A 21,540-nucleotide genomic window follows, 5' to 3' on the forward strand; every position below is an offset into this window, starting at 1 on the left:
CAGTTGGTCTCCTCGACAACACCTGACACTGTGGAAGCTGCTGGCAAACTCCTCCAGCCAGTGTGCTTTATTCAATCGTCTATGTAATTACTGAGGAGATATCAGTGTAAGCCGCAGGACACATTGTTGTTTAAACTCAGAGGAAGCTAAGTTTTATGATTTGTCTACAGACCACAGCGGCAGGTGAATCCCAAAATTGGACTGTCATGCTCAACATTTCACCAGCCAGCTTGATATTTATAATAGAATGTGCCTGCCAAATGATGGCTGGTAACCTGCCAAAGAGCTGTTATGGTAAACAACCTCAGCAGCTTCAGCCAGCACTTGGCAGAATTTCCCCTGCTTAGTATTGATACTGGCAGCATTCCTACACACATTTCTTTTCAAATTTCTACATTTCTACTTAATTTTCTTTACAGAATTTGAAGATTTTTGGTATATCGTGAATCTAATGAATACATGTAATACCTGGGCAACATGCTGATCATATCACAGTTAATCTTTACATCACAAATGTCAGAAGATGAAAAGGTGGTTTAAAAGCTTCATGAAATATGAAGTCAGGCATACATCAGAAATGATCATTTCTGATTCAGCCAAAGTTTCAGGACTTGGAAATAATCCACTTCTATTTTGCTTGTGTACCTGCAGAACAATCCAAGCGTCACTGATCAAATCCAAGTGATCCAGCAAGTGTGAGGAAACCAAACAGCCAGACTGAACTCACCTGCCCCCTCTGCCCACGCGGCGCCGTGCCAAACCTATGCAGCGCCGTGGTATGTTAAGCGAGGTCAGACAGTAGCGGAAGCGTGGGTCGCCAAGCCCACCCTCTGACGGGCTTACCCAGGGCCAGTTGCCACTCTGGTCTGGACGAGACTGAAGGAAGATGAGGAGGACATGCAGAAAGAGAAAACAGGGGGCAGAAGACGTCACATATTAAAATTGAGAGCAACAAAAGAAATTGGAAAAGAAAAAGGCGAGTCTTTGTTATTGCATTGTTCTGTCCAGCAGAGTGTGGAAGACTAACAGCCAGGGCAGCCAGACTGGCCAGCCTGTTGTTGGCACTATAAATAGAAGCATGGGAGTCACAGGAGGGCACTCACAGCGTAGTACTGACAGCCGGCCTTCCTCCTGAACGCATAGCAGCCATCTGGGTCATTCTCCTCTTCTTCCTCTGAGGAACCTGAATGGATCTATATAATAAAAACTAATTAAGTGAATGAAGAGCTTAGGACTTGAAACCATACCCTTTTATACACCTGACATAATGAGTATGTTTCTAGCCAAGCGTGATTTTTAGAGTTGCTGAAAAACAGTCAATGTTGGCTGGGTAATTACAGCTTTCATGCTCTGTTTCTTGTTGGTTCATGTGTAATATTAGTATTCATATGAAAATTGTACTGAAACCACGTCACAACAGACGTTTAATCAACTCACACTCATCTGAAATTAATCATGTTACCTGTGAGAAGGGTTCTTCGTCTGAGCTGGGGAAATCGTACTGGTTGAGGTCCTTGGGATTGAACACAGAGGGCCCTGAATGTTGAGGCGCCGACAGTGGAGGGATCTTGGGTTTCTTTTCATATTTCCTTTTGGTTCGTACTGCCTCCGTCTTCTCCGGCTGTGAAGAGGGGAGGGAAACAGTACTGAATGTTTATACTACAGCCTGCATAATCAAAAAAGCATTTCAAGATGCAAAGCAATACTGTTGTCGCAATACAGTCTAGTGTTGGTGGTCTGTGAACAGGCGAAGAGTGTGTGTAGAAACAACAGTGAGTAAAAGAGGCATTGATATGCAGATCGCAGCATGTGCCAGATGCTGCTGCCTAGCCAGATGGCTGACCCCCCCCAAAAAAATCCACCTCGTGCCACTGTTCACCCCAACTTCCCCAGTGGGATGACCCCTCCCTGTCTGAACAGACTCCAAATCTACTAGGATTAGTCAGCTTCTATTCAGTCCTTAGACGTGGGGGACAAAGCAAATAGAGAGGCAGGGACTCTACAGTGAAGAACTGCTGTGTCAAATCAATGGAAGAAGTGCGGGTTAGAGTGATGAGGGAGGAGGGGGCAGAGTTAAACCAATAATGAGAATCTGTAAACAAAAGGGAAAAGTCAACCAGCTGGTAGAGGAAAAGGGAGCAGGAAAAAAAGGGGGAAATAGTTGTCTCCCTGCAGGGCAGGGGGAGGGTTGTTGGACACTGGAGCTAATGAAGTTATAATGAGGAGAGGTGACACAGAGTTCACAACAGTGCTGTGTAATGAAGTGCTACATTATTGGCATATGGCAACTCAGCTTTACCTTAAATGTTTTGAGTTTGAAAGAGTCAGCACATAAAGCATGTACCCTTCCGCCTCAATAATGACATAACTCTGATTACCAGGCATGAATAGAGATACACAACTGTAAAGAAATCAGTTACATGCTCCCAGTATGACAATGATTTTCAATAATTCAAACCTAGTTGCCATTTAAAATTCTGTACCTTTTCAACAACGAAAATGTCAAGGTCTCATTGTTCAATATGTAGTACAGTATACTGCATTGTATAGCTCCTCACTTCAGCCATCATCAATGCGTGAATTGACTCAAGTGAAGGACAAATGTGAAGTCAATGACATTTTCAGATACTTCTACAGACATTCTGTTCCAACACTCACACTCATCAAGAGCCAGAAAGGATGGAAATCATTTTCCATTCTGTTCCTGAAATTATTATGAGGAAGCCACTGTGTAGTGAATGTACATAGCCTTACTTTCTTGTAGTCCTTCATATCCAAGTGGTCCTGGTGTCTGTACTGGTTACTGTTGGACAGGGGAATGATGGGGATGGTGTAGACAGGCTTCACCAGAGCTCGCTGCGCAAGTGCCTCTGCCATCACCTCACTGCCGAGGTCCGGCATCGCATTCCTGATGGAAAAGGAGACATGGGTAAAGGAGTTGGTGAGCATAAAAGGGGGCATATTTACAAATCAGCAGCAGAACAGTTTTAGTGATTATTTTACGGTTAAATTGAATCACTATATTGCAAAGCATAATGAATTCACAGAAACAGGTCCCAGTAGCATCAGTACAGCTAACACTAAGAAACATACTTAAAAAAGGGACACATGGTTTAAGTAAATGCTCTACAAACAGACCAAATGAGTGGGTGTACTACTATGTCATTAAAATAACAAGATGTGCAATCGATCAGAGGAATGGCTAATTCCAGCTTCTGGCCTACAAATTAAAAAGGTTTATTCAAGGTTCTTTTAGGAAAACCTTCTTTTTGTTTATTTCAATTGGTTTGAGAAACAGAACAATCTGCTCTCTGGCAAACTGTAATAGCTGTCATTTTTGTCAGTAAACACTAATAGATTCATGTAAAGAACACCCTATAGACTCATAAGTAATTAAGAAAATCTTCAGTTGCAGCTTTAACTTTATCCAAACGGTCTTCTCCCAAACACCATGTCAGTTTTACATTAACATTTACTAAAGTATGACACGGGGCTCAAGGCTAACGTTTTACATTGGTGGCACTGGTGCGCCTAACTTTTTCCATTTAGGCGCACCCAATAATACATTTTAAGCTTTACCTTTCTGGGGATAATATATATAAAAAGGTTCAAGGTAGATTTATTTATCATTTTACAACAGAGGGTTGTATAACGAGATTTGAGTTGTATTTCCTTTTATGCTACTCACAAAAACAAACGTTATATACAAAAATTATATACAGTAGATGAGTGAATAAACAATAAGTCATAGAAGGCTAATATATAAAATCATATATATATTACCCTATTTCTAGAAAGTTATTTCACATTTTAATTCTTATTTTAGTGTTTACTCACAAACTACTTTAATCTGCTCACCTTGCTTTTCCCTTCAGTTGTCTTTTTCTCTACACACGCACACACCTACACCTCTGGACTCCTCCACACACACCGGCTTGCCCCGCCTCTTTCTGTTTCTGCTCTGTTAACTTTCTTCAACAGCAGTATGGTTTTATAAAGTTGCCCAAACAACACAACTCGCATTTTGGATTTTTCCCCCTGCGATTCCGTTTTCACAACAGCAGGTGAGCCGTGTGTGGAGGAGGAAACGGTGCACTTACAAGCTTTTACAAAACAACTGCATAAGTAGACCTACATTAAACTGGAGGCTCTCTCTCTCTGTTTCTCTGCAGAACATGTGCGATTGTCAGTAGACCGCACAAGAGGGGTAGAGCGAGGGGCGATTGTCCACTCTTTAATCGATTGTGGATGGCGTTGTTTATCATACCTGCTAAATTTCAGGAGCACTAGTGCGACCAATGAAAACGTTTAGTCGCACTTGACAGATTTTTGGTAAATCGTTGCACCCTGGAGCCCTGCAACATATGGAGATGTCATTTATACTTCAATATTCAGCAACATGATTGCTAATTAATGCTGTTAACACCATTCAGCCATGGCCAACAGACAAAAGCACCTCAACTTCAGTGCGTAGGAACAGCCCAAAACACACTACTGTCATACTATATACACCACGCAGTACACCTGGGTCACTCTACACCAGCATAATATCATGAAGTGGGCCAGAGAAGCTATCTAGTGAGAAGAGAGTAGTCCAATCTGGGAGTGAGCACTGGCTTTGATGCACAGGCAGAAACCAGGCCGGGATAACAAGAGGAAATTGAAATGTCACTACAAATCAAAAGCACTTCAAGGAGAAGGGTCCAATTTAAGCTCACACTGACAGCTACTTTCAGAGCAAATTCATTCCATTCAGATGTCATGTTTAGATGGATCGCAAAGGCTCCACTGGGGGGAAACGAACAGACCAATTCAAAGTGGAGCTTGGAAAAGAAAAAAATTAATTTAAACTAAAAACAAAAGAATACAAACATATAGTCTAGTGTACTGCCAAACCAATCTCAGAACCCATCGGCAATCACCTATTTAGCCTCTGGGGGCAACAGCCAATGTTTCGGGGCTTCCGGTGTAGCCAGTGGATATCTGGATAACAGATAACAGACATCCGGGCTAAGACTTCCTCTTCCGTGTGCTGCTCAGTGTTTACAGTCTGATTAGTAATCTTGGAACCTGCTATCGTGCGACGATGCTTTGAATGCAGATAAATAAAAAAGCTAATCTCGAGGGTTCTGAGATTGATAAAAAGCTAAATCTTCGTCAGACGATAGCCAATGGGTTCTTAGATTGCATTTTGGCCAATGCATTCTGCTTCTTTTGCTCGCCACACTTACTGTTTACCTGGATGCAACCAAAGCCCGCGCAAACGTGATTGGTCAGTACTACTCTGACTACAAACAGAAACCAGAATGCTTCCGATACCTAAATCTTGTCCCTTGCTTCCAGATTCTGCATTCATATGCAGATATCTGTTTATAGTGGTTACTGACTAACAGACTTGAAAAAAGATTCTGACAGACACAGAGAAGTCAATGAGCTAATTTGCTCCTGACACTACTGAATAAACAGGGTGAACTCTAAATTGATAAAGCATGCAAAACAGTGTACACAACTGTGCCCCCAATTAACATGAGCAGTGAACCATGACTTTACAGAAAATACGTGGTTGACTCTTTTATACTATCAGTCTTGTAGACAAGTGTCCTCTATTTGGGATTTCAACTTGACGAGTAAACAAAAGCCTAATCAATCATGTCGATTAACCACATAAGCCACCCAAAACACAGCATGTAGTAAAGGTCTGACTCAATCACCTTCTCAGCTTTCGGGAGGTAAACAATTGGTGTTTTAAAACCCTATCAGAAAGCATTACTAAAACACTCCTGGAGAGGCAGAACGAGAGCACAGCTGCAAAACATATTATCCAAAAAATGTATCTGTTCATAAATATCTGTTATGCATTTATCATACTCCTGCCTCATAAATCCCTTTGAAAAAGTCTCCTAATAGCAGCTACTTGCCCAACAAGTAGTAGTTGATGCAGTGCAGACAACCCTAACAACCACTGCCAAACTCTCTCCAGGCCAATTTCATATGCTGGTCTTTCATACCTCTTCTCCACAATCTCCAGCGTGAGGTGCAGCAGTTCCCTCTTGCTCTTCTCTCTCCTCTTGATCATCTCCAGAATGGTGACAGCTCGGCTCAGGTCCCTACGCAGCTTCAGCATCTTCTCATACGACGCTTCGTCATTCTTTCGGTTCTGAAAATGGAACAGTAATAATTTAGACATAAAGCCACAAGTGTCCAAGCTGAATATAGGGCTTTGTCCATACCAGAAGGATACCTGATGAGCAGTACTATGGCTGAGTATTATATGCTTCCTCCCACAAGGATCATCAGAGATCAGAGACAATACTCTTTGGCAGCTAAATGTCCCACAATGGGTTAAAACAACCGTTGTCCTTTAAGATAAAGAACAATTTTCCAACTACTAGGCCACCAAAAAGCCATAATTTGCATGCAACAGGTACAACAGCACAATGTCTTCCATTTGCCTCGTCGTCTGCTTCATTCTCTTGGCCACAGATTCCTACCTTCCTAGTCTGCATCTTCTCCGTCCGTCTGCGGAAGGCCACATAGGGGTCGCTGGTGCTAGAGCCATCCCTCTTCTCCTGCTTGACGTTGGGAATTAGGGAGCCACCCTTGCAGGTTTTCCTCTTGCGGCTCCAGTAATCGAACACCTCCTTGATCAGCTCATCGTCCTCCTTCAGCAACAGTTTGGCCTCCTGGAGACTGACGAGCTGTGGAACAACAATGGGAGAGACCAAGTCAGTGCAATGGTCAGAGCCACAGCACCGTGACAGTACATTTAACAAGTATTCATGTGTTCCATGTATAATAAAGATATAATAAACAACACAGAGAGAAACCAGGTGTTTTGAACAAGTTGCAGTCGTTTTAAACAGCCATAATCACTGCAAAACAAAGCTTTTTTGCTTTCAGCAGTGTGGTAGAGTGGAGAAGTCTTGTTGCCTTCAGGCACACCTCAAACTCATACTTCTAAGTTTGACAGTAGTATGAATTTAAGTAGCTTACTTATTAGTCAGAGATGACAAGAACTCCATGCAGTAGCTTGGAGTAGAAAATGCAGTAGCTTTCCATAACTGTTAAAGAAACCAAGGACTAAGGCAATGACCCACATCTCGAATGACAGGGTAAGAACCAGGACTTTATTCACTACAGAGTAAGCACAATCTGACTTAGTGGGCTTATTTAATCTATATAAAGCAAAGCCAGATATGTGTTTGTGCAAATACCATGCAAACCAGTATTTTCCCCCAGACAGACAAATACCTGCTGCCCACTGCCTTTCTCCAGTCGGTCTATCATTTCTTCAAACTGCAGGGCTGTGATTTCCATTTTCTTCTTCAGCTTATTCACAAACGTCTCATCCTCTGAATCTAGGTCGTAGTCTGGCTGCTCTGTGTCCAAACTGAAAGCTGTGAGATGGAGAAGAGTTGGTTACTGAGGAGACAGACACAGACACATTAATTCAAAAGGCATCGTCAGGAACAGGAGGCCTAAGTAGACACAACATCACTTCTATAAATGCTACTTGAGTCGGCTGCACTGTGCATGAACTTGATGGCTTCTTATCAAATAAGTATGACATATTTCAGCATATTAAAACATATTTCATTACTCAGCGAAAAACAAATCTACACGTTTTACCTTGCACAGACAGATCTCACAATTTTCAGAAAATCTGTTGCATGTGTTGGATTAGATGTGTTTCAAGAGCAAATGGTATTTACCATAGTGAAATAAAGCCATGTCATGATTTTATAATGCAAAGTCACTTGTATTTAGGAGCAGTACCTTTCAGGCAAAGTCAATAAACACAAGCCATGGGGTATGAAATGCAGACGCCAGTATTTTCAGACAACTACTGCCAAACTTTGTTAAAAATATAAACACACCATTTTATCATGACAAATCACTGTGCTTGTGTTTGCTTCTGTGCCTTCACCAACTCAATGAAGCAGTGCTACAGGACAAACACAGTGTCCAGGCTGGGAACTTAACCAGCCACTTGCTCATAAATATTGCCTGTAGCTTAGGTTTTTTGCTCAACCAGTCAGGCCAGAATTTCCAGCCATGGCCTGGAGATTCTCCAAACTATAACACATTAGTCTGTTAAAATGGGGAAGTGGCTGTCTGTTGTAATCCATCAGCTACTGTGACCACTGGAAAAAACAAAAAAAAAAAAACAACAACGTATGTTTACTGCACTGTCACTATGAAAGCCCCACTATAATCAACACATTAACCTGTCAAAACCTGAAGCCTTTGGAAAGGTATGCAGCATTCCCTCTCACCGCCCCATTTTTAAACTGTTAGATAACAGAAAAACAGAGCTGCACAACTAAGCTGAAAATATCTGTTACAGTTGTCCCTCTGGTTTACATGTTGCTAATTCAAACATATTGAATCTAATGGCTGCAGTATACAGCAAACAAATGGAATTTGGTCTCACATTTTTGTTGAGAAATACTACTTCATTGTGACTTTCGGACTGTTTGTTTAATGCCATTCTCTCCAGATGAAGGACTCTCATGAACCTATGCAGTCATTTTATGAACCAGAAAACTAACCCATGGTTACCACAACTTGTTAAACATCAAATTCAAGGACTTTCCAGGCACAATTCCCTCAAATTCAAAGACCCACAAGGCATAAATTGAGACACAGATAAAGGTTAGACTAATTACTGTTACATCACTGATAGTTTTTATGAAAACTAGCAGGCTTTACAGAAGCTCTCAGACAATTAAAAATATTGAGGTTTGAATTGTGCTGTTAAGACAAAAAAAAACAAAACTTCAATTTCTATTTATGCACAAAATACATAAATTCAAGCACTTTCAATGACCCATGTCTATTTTCAAAAATATTTCAAGGACTTTATTTTTTCCCCTCAAATTCACAAACTTTCGAGGATTTTAAGGACCCGTGGGAACCCTGCTAACCACATTTACAGACTACAAACAATATGTCCTTTTCCCACATGAAACATGCAACACAGCTGTGTTTGATTATACACATAAGCAGGACTCAACAATAAGGATTGCCCAATTGCCCAGGGCAAGTAAAATGCCATGTCGGGCGATCAAAAAATAATTCAAAAATAATTAAAGACATGTATTTTTCCGCAGCTGATGATGGAAGTAGCTAAGGAGTGAGCCCTCTCATCTCTGTTGAGAGTTGGACAAACTGATCGGGCACTTGCAAGTAGGGATGGGTACTGAATCTCGGTATTAAACAGGCCCTGGGTCTAAACCATTAAAGACCGTAGTATTATCACACCCGATGCCCACATGCCCCACACACTCGCGCATAGCGCAGTCAGCAGATTAGACAAGTGCAATAAAGCCTCCATGAGTAAAAAGCAATATTTTATTAACACACCTCTTCAACAAGCATGAAAATGTGAACATGTAGAACGATATTTTAATCTGCTCTGTCTGCAGTCTCTCATGTGTTTTACACAAGCACAGCAAGCTAGCTCGGCTAATAGTGAATTGTTACAGACAAGCTAAAACAAACCAGTCTATATGTGGTCTGTTTATCCATTTTGCCACAAATTTTAAAATTTGGCCCTCTACCAGCAATAACTTACATGCAGTGAATCAGCAGCAGAGGGAAGAGAACAAAGGACAGGAGGACTGATGCTGACAGATGTTTAGAAAGAATGAAGAACACAGACTTCACTCAGTATTTTGATATCAGGAATATGATTTATTTGAATGGAATTTTAGATTTGTTCCCAGTCAGATATTATTTTGTATATAGTGACTTTGCTGTTACTGCTCAAAAAACAACATTTAGTTATATTTAAAAAATGTAATTCTAATCCTGTTCTGAATTTATTCTTTTTTATAGATTTATATTATATTTTCTAAAAAGCATTTATTTAGTAATGAAAAATAACTGATTATCGAAGAGTATCGATAAAGAACCGAACCGATAAGAGCATCAATAAGAATAGTAGTATCAATAAAATTCTAACGATACACATCCCTACTCATGAAAAAATGGCAGCGGGTAAAGACGGGTAAAAGTTTATGATAATTTATCACTCACAGTTAAGGAGTCCATCTCTGGGGAGAAAGAGGGGGGATGGCCATACCATTTTCGACATGCAATAATGTTTGTTGCTTTGCATCCATGACACACTGGCATTGTTCTGAATCATTTTTAGTAAAGATTTTTAGTGTCCACACATATTATATGAAAAATCAATAATTTTTCACGTGATCCGACACTAATGAGGCCTGCTTCATTTGTAGCCAGTTGGACTGACCTCACACTTACAATAATAACTAACTGCTCCACAAATCTCTCAATCAGCAGCATAAACTCTCTAAAACCATCAGACACACCCAATGCATCCAAATGGCAACAAAATCACCATGTGCTCACAGACCACTAACACAGCTAAGAGGATAATCCTGTTGCAAGCGGCCTGCTACTCACGCTGTATGTGAATAAGCTGCTTTGGCATCTTGAACTCCCCAGGGTAGAGGGACTCATAGTGCGTGATGTTGCGCTCTGCCTCGGGGACGGGGATAACCATGTTGTCCCGCTTCTCGCCATATACCTGCTGCGCCGAGATGGCCCGCTGGAGATGGTGCTCCTGGAAGAGAAAGAGAGAAAACAGCTGTTTACATCAGACTGTCTTCAATTTAAAGAGCTCGACATACTTTTTTTTCCAGAAATCCTTTTCTTGATTTAGTTGTATACTGTTCTTTTTCCACCAGAGACATGCTCACTTACATTTATCAGCCAGTAGACAGAAACTGTTGATAAATATCACTTCATTACATGGATATACATCGACAAATAAGTGTACTGCTGTATAATGGGATGGGAATAAAAATTAGCAAGATTGACTTAACTTTGGTGAAAAAATATCACCGTTTCATCATGAGTTTAATGAATTTTCCATTTGTTTCCAGACATACTGAATCACGAGCCCAGTCTCTTTCAGAGAGGACTAACAACCACAAAACAACCAGACATTCCAGATTACAAAAATTAAAGTACAGGATTTAACAGTACAGGCTTGTGGGTTAATTCATGTGGTTTGTAGCACAGGATCTTAAGGTCATTCCACACAAGCCTCAGCACAATCACAGGGAAATGACATCTCACATCAGGAGAAATTACAATCCCAAACTCTCATTAGACTAGCAGGATAGTTTATTAGCACAATATGTTGCACAAGCTGTGTGGGGAAATGGTTGCACAATGTTTTAAAAAAATATAAAACTAAAAAAATAAATAAATTTCCTTTTTTTGTGTTTATTATTATTATTTTTTTACATCTTGATAATAGTCCTGAAGCATGTAAGAGGAATTATAGCCTGTTCATTAAAATGAGTACAAAACGTGATGGCAATTATCCAAAAACAAAGAATTTCAAAACAGGATAGGGCTGCCACAGTCACATATCCACCTAAATAGTTTAATTCCTTTTACTGATTATGTTCCAATGTTTTTTTCTGGCATTTCTTAGCTCTTATTTTCAACATTATCTCTAATCACTTGTCTCTGCTTGTCTAATAAGGCAGAATACACCATTTGTCATAGAATGTTATGCCTATACACACACACACACACACCCCATCATAGTTCTCAATGCTGTATCTCAGAGAAATGAGTCATTAGTAGAAGAATGGTGTAGGATTTTGGCGCATTGAACAAGGCCTGTCTATGAGATACAAGGATTATCAGCAAGTGTATTGGTGTGTCAATCCACTGCGAGTCCACGGAGGTGAGATTCAGTCAGTGTAGTTGTACTTCAAAGCATGTGCTCTCTGGCAAAAACATCATTTTGAGCCCTGCACAGGTAACCCTACTATCGCGATAGCGACTCATTGTTTTCATTTGCAGCAGCTCCCAGCCAGAGCAAGCCACAAAGTTAGTCGGAAAGAAAACCTGTCCTAAAAGTTTACAACAATACTGTTGCACACTCTCAGACATGGGATCATAGATTAAATACCTGCAAGTCTCTCCATCAGAAAATCTGGTACTAACTTGGCAGCACAAGCGAGGACATTGGCAAATGAGTCACACAGTTTGACTCTTGAACTCAGCATGCACAGAGTGTTTTTACATTATGTAATCCGATAGTCACCTAAAAAGATGCGATGCTAAGAATCTCACACAACACAAATCATTTTTCTATAAACACATAATTCTGTTTAAAATAAATAACATATTACTGATAGACCTTCACACACATCCTTATTATTGAATGCCTAAAATGTAACCTAGACCTACTTTAAGCTCTAGTAATAACATCTGCAACAAAGACAATTATTATAAATGTCATTCTGTAGTACACAACCTTTGTAGACCTGCTCTCAACAGTTGATGCAACAGATGGCCAATTCAGTCAAATGGACTGCGGCCCATCTTCCTCTAACAAGTATTTTAACAGGGCGCCTACTCATTTAGCACATTACACACTTTTCACGGCTACAGTCTGTTGGGTGGATTTTGAGATATGGGTCAATGTTCAATGACACACCAATTGTGGCTGGCAAATATGTGCATCAACGAAACCGTGCCTATGCATAGCTAATTTAACTCACCCAAAAAATATTACATTTTAGACACTTCCACACTTGCGTGGGTGTTTTAAGTGGTTAGGGCCTTAAGTATAATCCAAAGCCATGAGGAGCTCTGCGTGGAGTAACAGGAGAACCATATCAGAGCTGTGAGCTGGCATGAAAGGACACAGCATGTGTCCAGAGCTGAACCATCTGCCCCTGGTAAGCTTATCCTCAAGCCCAGCGTTGTACACTTTCTCTACAACCAATACACAAAGAAAACAGCTTATTGTTTTCACTGGACCATTGTGAATTTAACCTTGAGGACCTTGGGACTAAAGTGAAAGTGTTCAGGCAGCAGTGGGTGATTCAGGCAACATCAATCACCCACTGCCTGCTTGTTGGTGGCTCTAAATGAGTTTGGGATGTAAACATACACGTACCACAAACAAATTGCCATCTATTCACATATCACTAGTAATTTGTCACCAGCTTAAGCTGGTGTGTTGCTCTAAAAACACAATTGAATGTGGCATGTTCACAAACGCAAATAACAGGTTTTGGACAAAAACAAAGTGCTGTATTTGGCTTCCATTGTTGCAGTGTGTGTAAACTGTCCAGCCAAGCTTGTTGAAACTTTCGCACAGCCTTGTTCACTGCCCAATGCACAACCGCCTGCAATTATCCAGTTTCACGTGAGCCTACATTTAACAACCTCTTGCTTAGCCAGTTTAAAACTGTTGGTCTAAAACTACAGAGGCTGTGGTTCTCCATCCTCAGAGCGGAGCAACTTTAAATATTAACAGCAACTTTAAATATAAAAAAAACAAGCTCTGAACACAGAGGACAGCAAAATCAATTTTATTGGGAGAATACTGCCAGCCTTAGTCAATGATTACAAGCAAAAGCTACTGTACATCTATGCTGAAGGGAGTTGAGTCTTGAAATAGAGAAACATTTGAATGACATGTATGTATTATGGAAAGTGTTGACACAGAAACATGGTCTATAAAGTTTCTTATACATAGTGATGGAAATGTTTACATCAAAATAACTCTGGTTTGGCTTAATCACATTACATAATGAGGTAAGTCTAAAACATGTAGACATACAATCATTCACACTCTAAGTCACACCTACAGAGCTATGTCTCTGATGAACCGTGAGCTTTGTGAGTTAAGGAATCTGCATTAAGAGTGAGCGTAAGGAATCAATTAAACCTGAGCCTGGCCCAGACCTGCCTTGGCATGCTTTTGTAGAGGATATCAGCTTGGCAAAATGCAGCAGGCTACCCTGAGCTGCCTCTGACCTAAAGATACCCTGATCTTTAGCAGCTATGATCCTTACAACCAAGGTTTACAGCCTGGGATTTCCTCTGCTGAAGAATTGGGCGAGTTGGGATAAAGGGCTTTTATGAATGGCGCACTGGGAACGAGTAAACTAGGTTATTCTAGGACCTCTTGCAACTGTCTGTTTTAATCAAAATTTTAAGACGACATGTCACTACTGTATGTTTGTTTCTAGAAAAGTCTAATTTGTAATAGTTTGTTCATACTGAAACACTGAGTCGTCTTTATTTTCATTCTTCCCTAAAATAAAAAATGAGAAAAAGGTAAGAGTTCAAGGACACTTCAAGAGAAAACACAACTGAATGTTAATGCTGGCCGCTAATGGATGCACGGTGGGCAATGCTGACACCTCTCAGTTACAGAGTAGTTGCTAACTGCTCTGCCTCTAACCCCAGAAAAAACTAACTAATACTGAACCTCCAATTATCTTGTTCTTTCAACACAAAGTGTTCTGGGACTGTCAAGTCTTCACAGTGGTGGTGCTGCTTTCTGTCACGGCCACAGATACAGATAGAGTAAAGAAAAATGAAAATCCATTTTTCACAGCACCACACGTTCCTTCCATTTAATGTTCCCAAGAAAAATACATGACTCCAATAAAAGTTGCCATGGCAACAAAAGTGTGGCCTCCCGCAGGTGTTTCCAGCTCATGCTGACCGGAGGAAGGCCAGCAAGTCTTAAGAAAGGCAATCTGCTCAGTGAATCCAGGCACACACCCTATCTAAAATCTACAAAGCACCACAATGCATGCAACAAAACAAACAAGCAGCCAAAAAATAAGAGAAGCCACTACTACATTCCTTTACATCTAACAAAACTCAGACAGATGAAGTGATCGATGTTTTACAACATCTATAACTGAAATGACAATCAATGTTGCCCTTAATAAACTACCACAAAACGCCAACAGGACATCATCCAAGTAGCAAAACATGCAATGTTGTTGCATAAGAGCTATGCAACTGTAATGAGGATGTATTCCTTCAATTCAACGCTCATGTGGTCATTATAGCAAGTTCTCTTTATTTTGAGTACTAAGATGATTTTATAATTTAAGGCACAGTATATGCAGATTTTACTTCATTACCAAATAATATGACTTGTACATATCTGAGAGAGAATCTGAGTCTGAGCAACACATAATTTGTTCCATTTGCTTTTTCAAATCTCTACTCCATTGTGAATGACAGCATTATGCAAACAACGTACATATTTTGTTTATTTCTTCTTGTGTCCTTCCTACATTGCAGACTTTACTGACATTGCCATTGTCCAACTGAACTGTATGATTCCTGACAAGCTACACCTGCTCCTCTGAACAGGACTCAATGAATCTCTACATATTTAATTATCAGCGCAAATGGAACAATTACAGAGCCCCTGATTCAATGACTGGATAAAATGTTCCGATTGGCTACTGTCATGGCAATGTATGTACTATCTCTACTACTTCTATAAACTGCAATATAGCACTGAAATACAAAGTCTTAAAACAGAACATATACCCATGTGATGTGTGTTGAAAAGCCACAGTGGAGCACAGCAGGTGAATTGTTTTATGCTGTGTAAGACATTGTGCATGCACAGACTATTAATGAATGAAGCGCCATATTTCCAGTTCCACTGCAACTACTGATGGCGCACAAATTGTGCTTTTAGAGGTTAATTATTTCTGTCAGATTTGACTCCATGAATGTAGATGAGGCCGACATACAAAGGCACTTATTTAGGTGATTTAAATCAGCCACACACAAAAAAAGAGGGGTCCATCAGCTATGGATTTGGCTTATCGCTGACACCAGATGTATTCTTTCACCGAATTGGATACCCTGATAAGGACAACCTGCCAACAGTATTGGTGGGTTATGAAAATATATTCCTTCCTATGTGTGCTCATGCCATCAATACTAAAACCTCATCAAGATTGCAAAGTGTGCTTAGTGGCTTCTTAAAGTGACATAATTCTCAGGCCAGCATGTGGTCACTCAGTCAGCAACAATCCATTGTTGCTAGACAGGATGTGGGTCAGGAAGCTAAGCCATGCACAGCCTTGTAGTAAAACTGTCCTCTTTATCTCTTCTGTCACTCTGTTATGTAATGTCGCTGTGTGTATGTGTACAGTAGGTGGAGGAGGGCTGGCAGGGGGGCAGGATTTCTGCTGACTTTGAGGGCCCCCTACGTGCTTTCCTTGTGTGTGTGTCTGCTGAGGTGTCTCGGCGACATAGAGGGGCTCTCCTGCTGATGTTCTGACGGAGACAAATTCAGCAGAGCGGGACAGGAGGGGTAATAAATACCAGCTAATACACTAGTCTTTAATGCTTTGTCTACAACCAGCAATAATAACCAGCTATTAACTGACGACAACATACATTCCATAAATAGTCGAACAGATCTAAAACAGTTCAGGTAAAAATTGCAAATGTGGAGGGTTAGTGAATGGAAGGTGAAGTGAATGGAGTGACCCTTTTTGTTGAATACCAAGGCTATATCTGAGCTATATCCAACCTATCAAGGTGTGGTTCACATGGGTTATAGTTACATGGCTTTACATATTCTGTCTGCAGGCACAATGCAAATCATTTCTATTTTTCAACGTGACTTGAATGCGAGCAATATGCAATACTAACCTACTATACACAAGAGTAAACAAACTAGGATTAAGTTTCCATGAGCTAAAATTCTGACAAGCTAAAACAAATATTAGACAACCTAAATGTTATGCAAAAAAATAAAAAGACCTTATCAGTCATAATACAGCTCTTAATGACAATCCAAGACTCCAGATGATTAAATAAAGGCTGCATTATAAAAGCAGATTCAGAAATTAGTTAAAGTCTGATTTGTGAGTGAGGCTACAACATTCTGCATAACAACTGTAAATGAAGTGGTATATTCTTATACCCTCAGTTCACAGAAAAGTGCAGACATTACAAAATAAATTCACTAAACTCACAACTGTTTACAGACACACTGAAAGAAACTGATCTGTTACAATGCTTTTGAAGTCATTATTGTTGCAATTTGGTGGCCCTTCTCACTTCTCATTAATAAATACACACTGTAAGCTGTCCAGTGACCAAAACAGATGTCGTGCTGAAAACGTAAAAGGAGCCGGCTCTAGGATAACACTACCATCGCCATACCATGCATGTCCTAACACATTATGTTCCCGTGGCACTGTGCAATTCTGCAGGTGTATGTTATGATTAAATAGAGGGCAGGATCTGCAAGATGTTTTTCTCTCTACGATCACCACCAAACAGGCGACGCCAAGTGCAGGCAGTGTGCAGCACACATGGCAGACCTGGAGCTGTCAACACGCAACACCTAGCTGTCAAACCGGGCTGGGGGCTCAGTGTCTCCCCCTGGCATTTGTTCACGGAAAGTACACCACGTCCAAGGCCTATCCCAGCTTGCCTTTACCAAAGAGAAAGTCAACAAAATGGTGGAACAGATACAAGTCACGTGACTTCTTTGTGCTTTCGGGTGCAATTGCAAGTGAAACAAATGGACACAACACGGCTTACGAATAAAATATCAAACCACTGCAAGCTTGTATTAACACCTGTGGTAGAACAGGGTCGTAATATTCAGTATTTATCGAGATCCGTCGTGTGCACGAAACAGCAGATATGGCGGCCATTTTGCACAAGCTTGCGCAGGCAACATAGTGGCGCCCCTCGATATGAAAACACTGCAAAAGTGATCCCCCACCAGTCGGGCAGCAATAAAAACAACATACCGATTCCTCTTCTTTTTCCATCCCAGTTGGCATCTGCGGCACTGCCCGGTTGATTGAGGCATATTCGTGCAGGTCAGGCAAATCCTCACAGCGGAAGACGGGTAGAGGCTTACTAGCATCCAGCGCCCGTGCCCGAAACGACAATTTACTCATTTTTATATTAAAAGATGCAGCATAAATCTATTCGATCTGCTAGGAATAACAGCAGGTCTGCCTCGAGTTCTCATGGATGAATCTGTGACGGTCTCTAGGAGTCAGTCGGTCGATTGAGGGCAGGCTCGGGTCCGTAGCAGCGCGAACAGAGCCGGGCAGGCCCGGTTCTCGGTCGCTCTCTGTCGGTCTCTTTTTCTCCTAGGCTCCGCTGTTCCTCCCCGGTTCAATACGCCATGGCCAACATGGCGGACATTACAAACTCATGCAGCTCTCCGCTCGCTCCAAGCGGCCCAACCCCCTCGATCACACAAACAGCCATTCCCACGCAGTTTCGCACGCGTGCGCGCTCGCGAGACCCTTGGGGTACGAGGGAAGGAGGGGGGTGTACCGACGGTGGGGGCAAGATGCTGGAAGCTGATGAAGGGATGTGAACTTCCCAGGCTCGGGATGTTCTCATCCTGTAATACGCAAGGCTGATGCTGACGTACGAAAACATATTTATTCTCTATGAAAAAAAGAAAAAAAACAACTGGCAATAAATAATAAATCAACTGAAACTGAACGCATGTCTGTCGCACCACAGCATTGAAGTAGATTATATTTAAAACAGTTACCACTCGCAGGCAGGCTATGTGAGATTGTTTTTTAAGCTTGCAAGGACACACAGAATTTTAAACTTATGTTGTGTGTTAAAATTAATGTACAACCAAAAACAAGACACATGCTTTTCCAATTAGAATCGATTGTTTTGCAAATATCGCCACCCTGTGGTACAAGCACTAATGCACTACAATCCTCCACTATGATTACAAGTGAACCGTTTGTGCTTTACTTTTCTGTTCGTGCACAAGATATATAAACAGGGTCAGACAAAGTTAGAAAAGTGGGTCAACATTCCCATCTCCAAAACTATGCTGTAATCCTTGCAATCGTCAAAAGATTAGGATCACTCAGATACTGTACATGCACCTGCAGAGGGTGGACACAAAAACAGAAACAGCTCACAATAAAATGGTTGTGCAGTAAATACCAATTTAGTCAAGCTATGTAATGTTGGTTTAGGTTGGTTTAAATTTATACACTTTGGCCACATTTGAGTACATTTTTTCTAGTTATTCCTTGACTCGAACAGGACTGGAGAAGAGTACCCTGTGCAAACTGAAAATATGACGTTTACAGTTAAGAAATTGATAAAATTAGAATTGACAAGATGGCAAAAGCTATACAAATACAGCCAGACTGAAAACACTGAAATTGACTTTAAATTAATTTACAGTCCTAAACAAGACCACATTCAAGCACTCTTTACATTAAATTCCTGAAGCTCTTTTGTCGTTTTTGAGAATGTGCATTATCCTTTTGTTCACCAGACAAATTATGTGCCTGGGTATTAACAATGAATAACAGTGGTGGTATAATAATTCTTTCTAATGGTCCTTACATGATGTTATGACCACAGCAAAGGTAGGATAGATCCATGGATTCACTCCTTGCCAAGCAATAGAAATCAAGATAGACTCAAACTGGCAACATTGTTTAATTTGTTAGCTGTCACTTTTTGTGATAAAGTGTTGCTTCATCCTGGTGTAGCTTCAGTTTCTTGTTTGTAACTGTTAGATGTGGAAATCAGCACAGTCTTCTGCTGTTGTAGCTGAAAAGCTTCAAGGGTGGGACAACTGTGCATCCTGACAGGTCCTTCTGCACATTACTGATGTACTGCAATGTTATTTACATTTGACCGCTGGTTAGACGAGATATGTCTTGCCTTTCTCCGCTGACGACTTTCGACAATGTGGCATTTTCTGGATGTTTATTTAAATCAAACCAAAATGATGTAATATAAACTTTCATCTTCAAATCTATTTAGTGATGTATGTGACTGTCTCTGATGCTATATGTCCTTTTGTTATGTCTGGCTATGTTCCTTTTTCTTTCTATCTGCTGTACTCAGCTCGCTCTTGCAAAAAAGATCTTGATCTCAATGATATTACTTGATTAAATAAAAAGGTGGTATATACACAATATAAATGATGGTGGCCTGACTCCATTCTAAGACACTTCATGTTGGTTTTCCCCTTCATTTGTCACCCATCTGTACATTGTGCATATGATCTAAGAGAGCTCAAGCACTTATATCAAGACGGACATAAACGCATATATTCATCATTACAACATATGTGTGGTTAAAGTTTAGCACTGCAACACAAATGTTTAAAACCAGATGAATTGTGCAAAAGCAAAATGTCAGTATATGCAATACTGAGAAATAGGAAATGGGTGTGCAGACATTTTTAAAGGTGGGTAGCCCCTATGGGTAACACAGCCCTGACCTTGGCTACCTGATTTTACATTGTGATATTCAGGGGCACAAGATATGTTAAAACAACAACAAAAAACAACAACAACTTTACTGTCAGATCTAAATAGAATGTGAAAGATAAGAAATACAAATAACCTGTAGGGGTGGGTGTCAATTCCTGTGGGCATGAGTGAATGATACAGAAGTGGGAGGCTGACACGATAATCATCATCCATTTGGGAGCAATAGGCTCACAATTGTAGACCATAATGGAGATCTGTGAAACAGAGGGCAAGTAAGACATACTAATAAAAACATAATTAACATTGTCTAGTCTGTTAAAAGTACATGGTTAATATGACTTATTAGCCACAAAGATGCGCCACGGCTCAGCATTTATTGTCACGTTCTTTATTTTCGTCTCTATTGGGCATTAATTAAAATCATAAACCGAAATATGTGGGGTCACTGGGGAGAAAACTTGGAACAAGATTTGACAATTATCTACAACACACACCCACACTAGCATTCTCAAGTTCACATTTGCTCTTTATCAATTTAAATGACGGTATGGTTTCATTATAGAAGCATTTTCCTTTGGACCGTGTTTAATAATGTAGACCAAGTTTTATCACAGAGTGCACATTAGTGCAAACCCATTTATGGAAGAGTAGAGGGGTAAACAGAGCAGGACACGACAGAAAAAGACGTCTTAGCAAATGTGGACGACAAGGAATTACCGCTACGAAGCCGATTACAAAGCAGTTTTTACCGGGCTTATAATTCCTTTCGAGCCCAAAGAACAGACACAGCTGTGTTTGCACAAGGAACAGCGACACCGAGGCTAGCTAACAGGCTGCTAACGCTAGCTTAGCCCAGTTACCCTGACCCTGCGCCATTTACCAGCCAGCTAACAGTTTGCGGACAGACAGCCAACAGTTTAATTTGAACTTGCAACTAACTTGTCCGCAACTGAAAGGCGTCCCTTTCGATTCCCACAAATATAACAAGGGAAAAACTAGCTTGAGCCGGAGTTGCAACTTACCTGCTGCTAGCAAAGCCAAAGGGGAGGATGATGATGGCAGTTCTTCTGGTTGTCATGCTAGCCCAATGCTAACGCTGGTTAGCCCCCTTCAGGACTCCTAAGAGGAAAACGATTTAATTTTTTATTTTTATTTTTGAAAGTGCGGTTAACTGACTGTGAAAGGGTCGCTGGAAACAAACGCTAGGGTAGAGAAAGTGATGTCCTGTCGCTGACGGTAAACTTGGATAGTTCGCTAAGGTTACTTCGACAAAAAAAGATCCAAACTGACCACCAAGCCACTTTGCAGGCGAATTGTGATTGGAGGGTAAATGCCACCAATCACCTGTGGAGAGCTCGGGGAGGATGAGCTCACTGGTCCCCCGCCCACCCACGAATAATAATAATGATTATAATATTAATAATATTAATGATAATAATACGAAGAAGAAGACAACGAC

General features: G+C 40.8%; 1 protein-coding gene across 2 annotated transcripts in view; it reads right to left on the reverse strand.

Annotated features, from left to right (window-relative positions):
* Window positions 1-21,395, reverse strand: part of epc1a (enhancer of polycomb homolog 1 (Drosophila) a) — a 32,373-nt gene extending 10,978 nt beyond the window's left edge. Inside the window, exons 1-10 of one of the 2 annotated variants that reach the window (XM_044176441.1) lie at window positions 21,104-21,395; window positions 20,215-20,335; window positions 10,435-10,594; window positions 7,252-7,397; window positions 6,492-6,698; window positions 6,009-6,157; window positions 2,755-2,908; window positions 1,463-1,621; window positions 1,104-1,193; window positions 728-876 (exon numbers count right to left, since the gene is read on the reverse strand). In XM_044176441.1, coding sequence (XP_044032376.1) covers window positions 728-876; window positions 1,104-1,193; window positions 1,463-1,621; window positions 2,755-2,908; window positions 6,009-6,157; window positions 6,492-6,698; window positions 7,252-7,397; window positions 10,435-10,534 — 1,154 coding nt within the window. In that variant the 5' untranslated portion in view covers window positions 10,535-10,594; window positions 20,215-20,335; window positions 21,104-21,395. Of the gene's footprint in view, window positions 1-727; window positions 877-1,103; window positions 1,194-1,462; window positions 1,622-2,754; window positions 2,909-6,008; window positions 6,158-6,491; window positions 6,699-7,251; window positions 7,398-10,434; window positions 10,595-17,606; window positions 18,130-20,214; window positions 20,336-21,103 lie in introns of those variants that run through there. The other variant, XM_044176440.1, reaches the window with a different exon arrangement.
* Between the last annotated feature and the right edge of the window lie 145 nt (window positions 21,396-21,540).

This window comes from Siniperca chuatsi, linkage group LG19, assembly GCF_020085105.1.
Source record: "Siniperca chuatsi isolate FFG_IHB_CAS linkage group LG19, ASM2008510v1, whole genome shotgun sequence".
NCBI classification, from domain to species: domain Eukaryota; kingdom Metazoa; phylum Chordata; class Actinopteri; order Centrarchiformes; family Sinipercidae; genus Siniperca; species Siniperca chuatsi.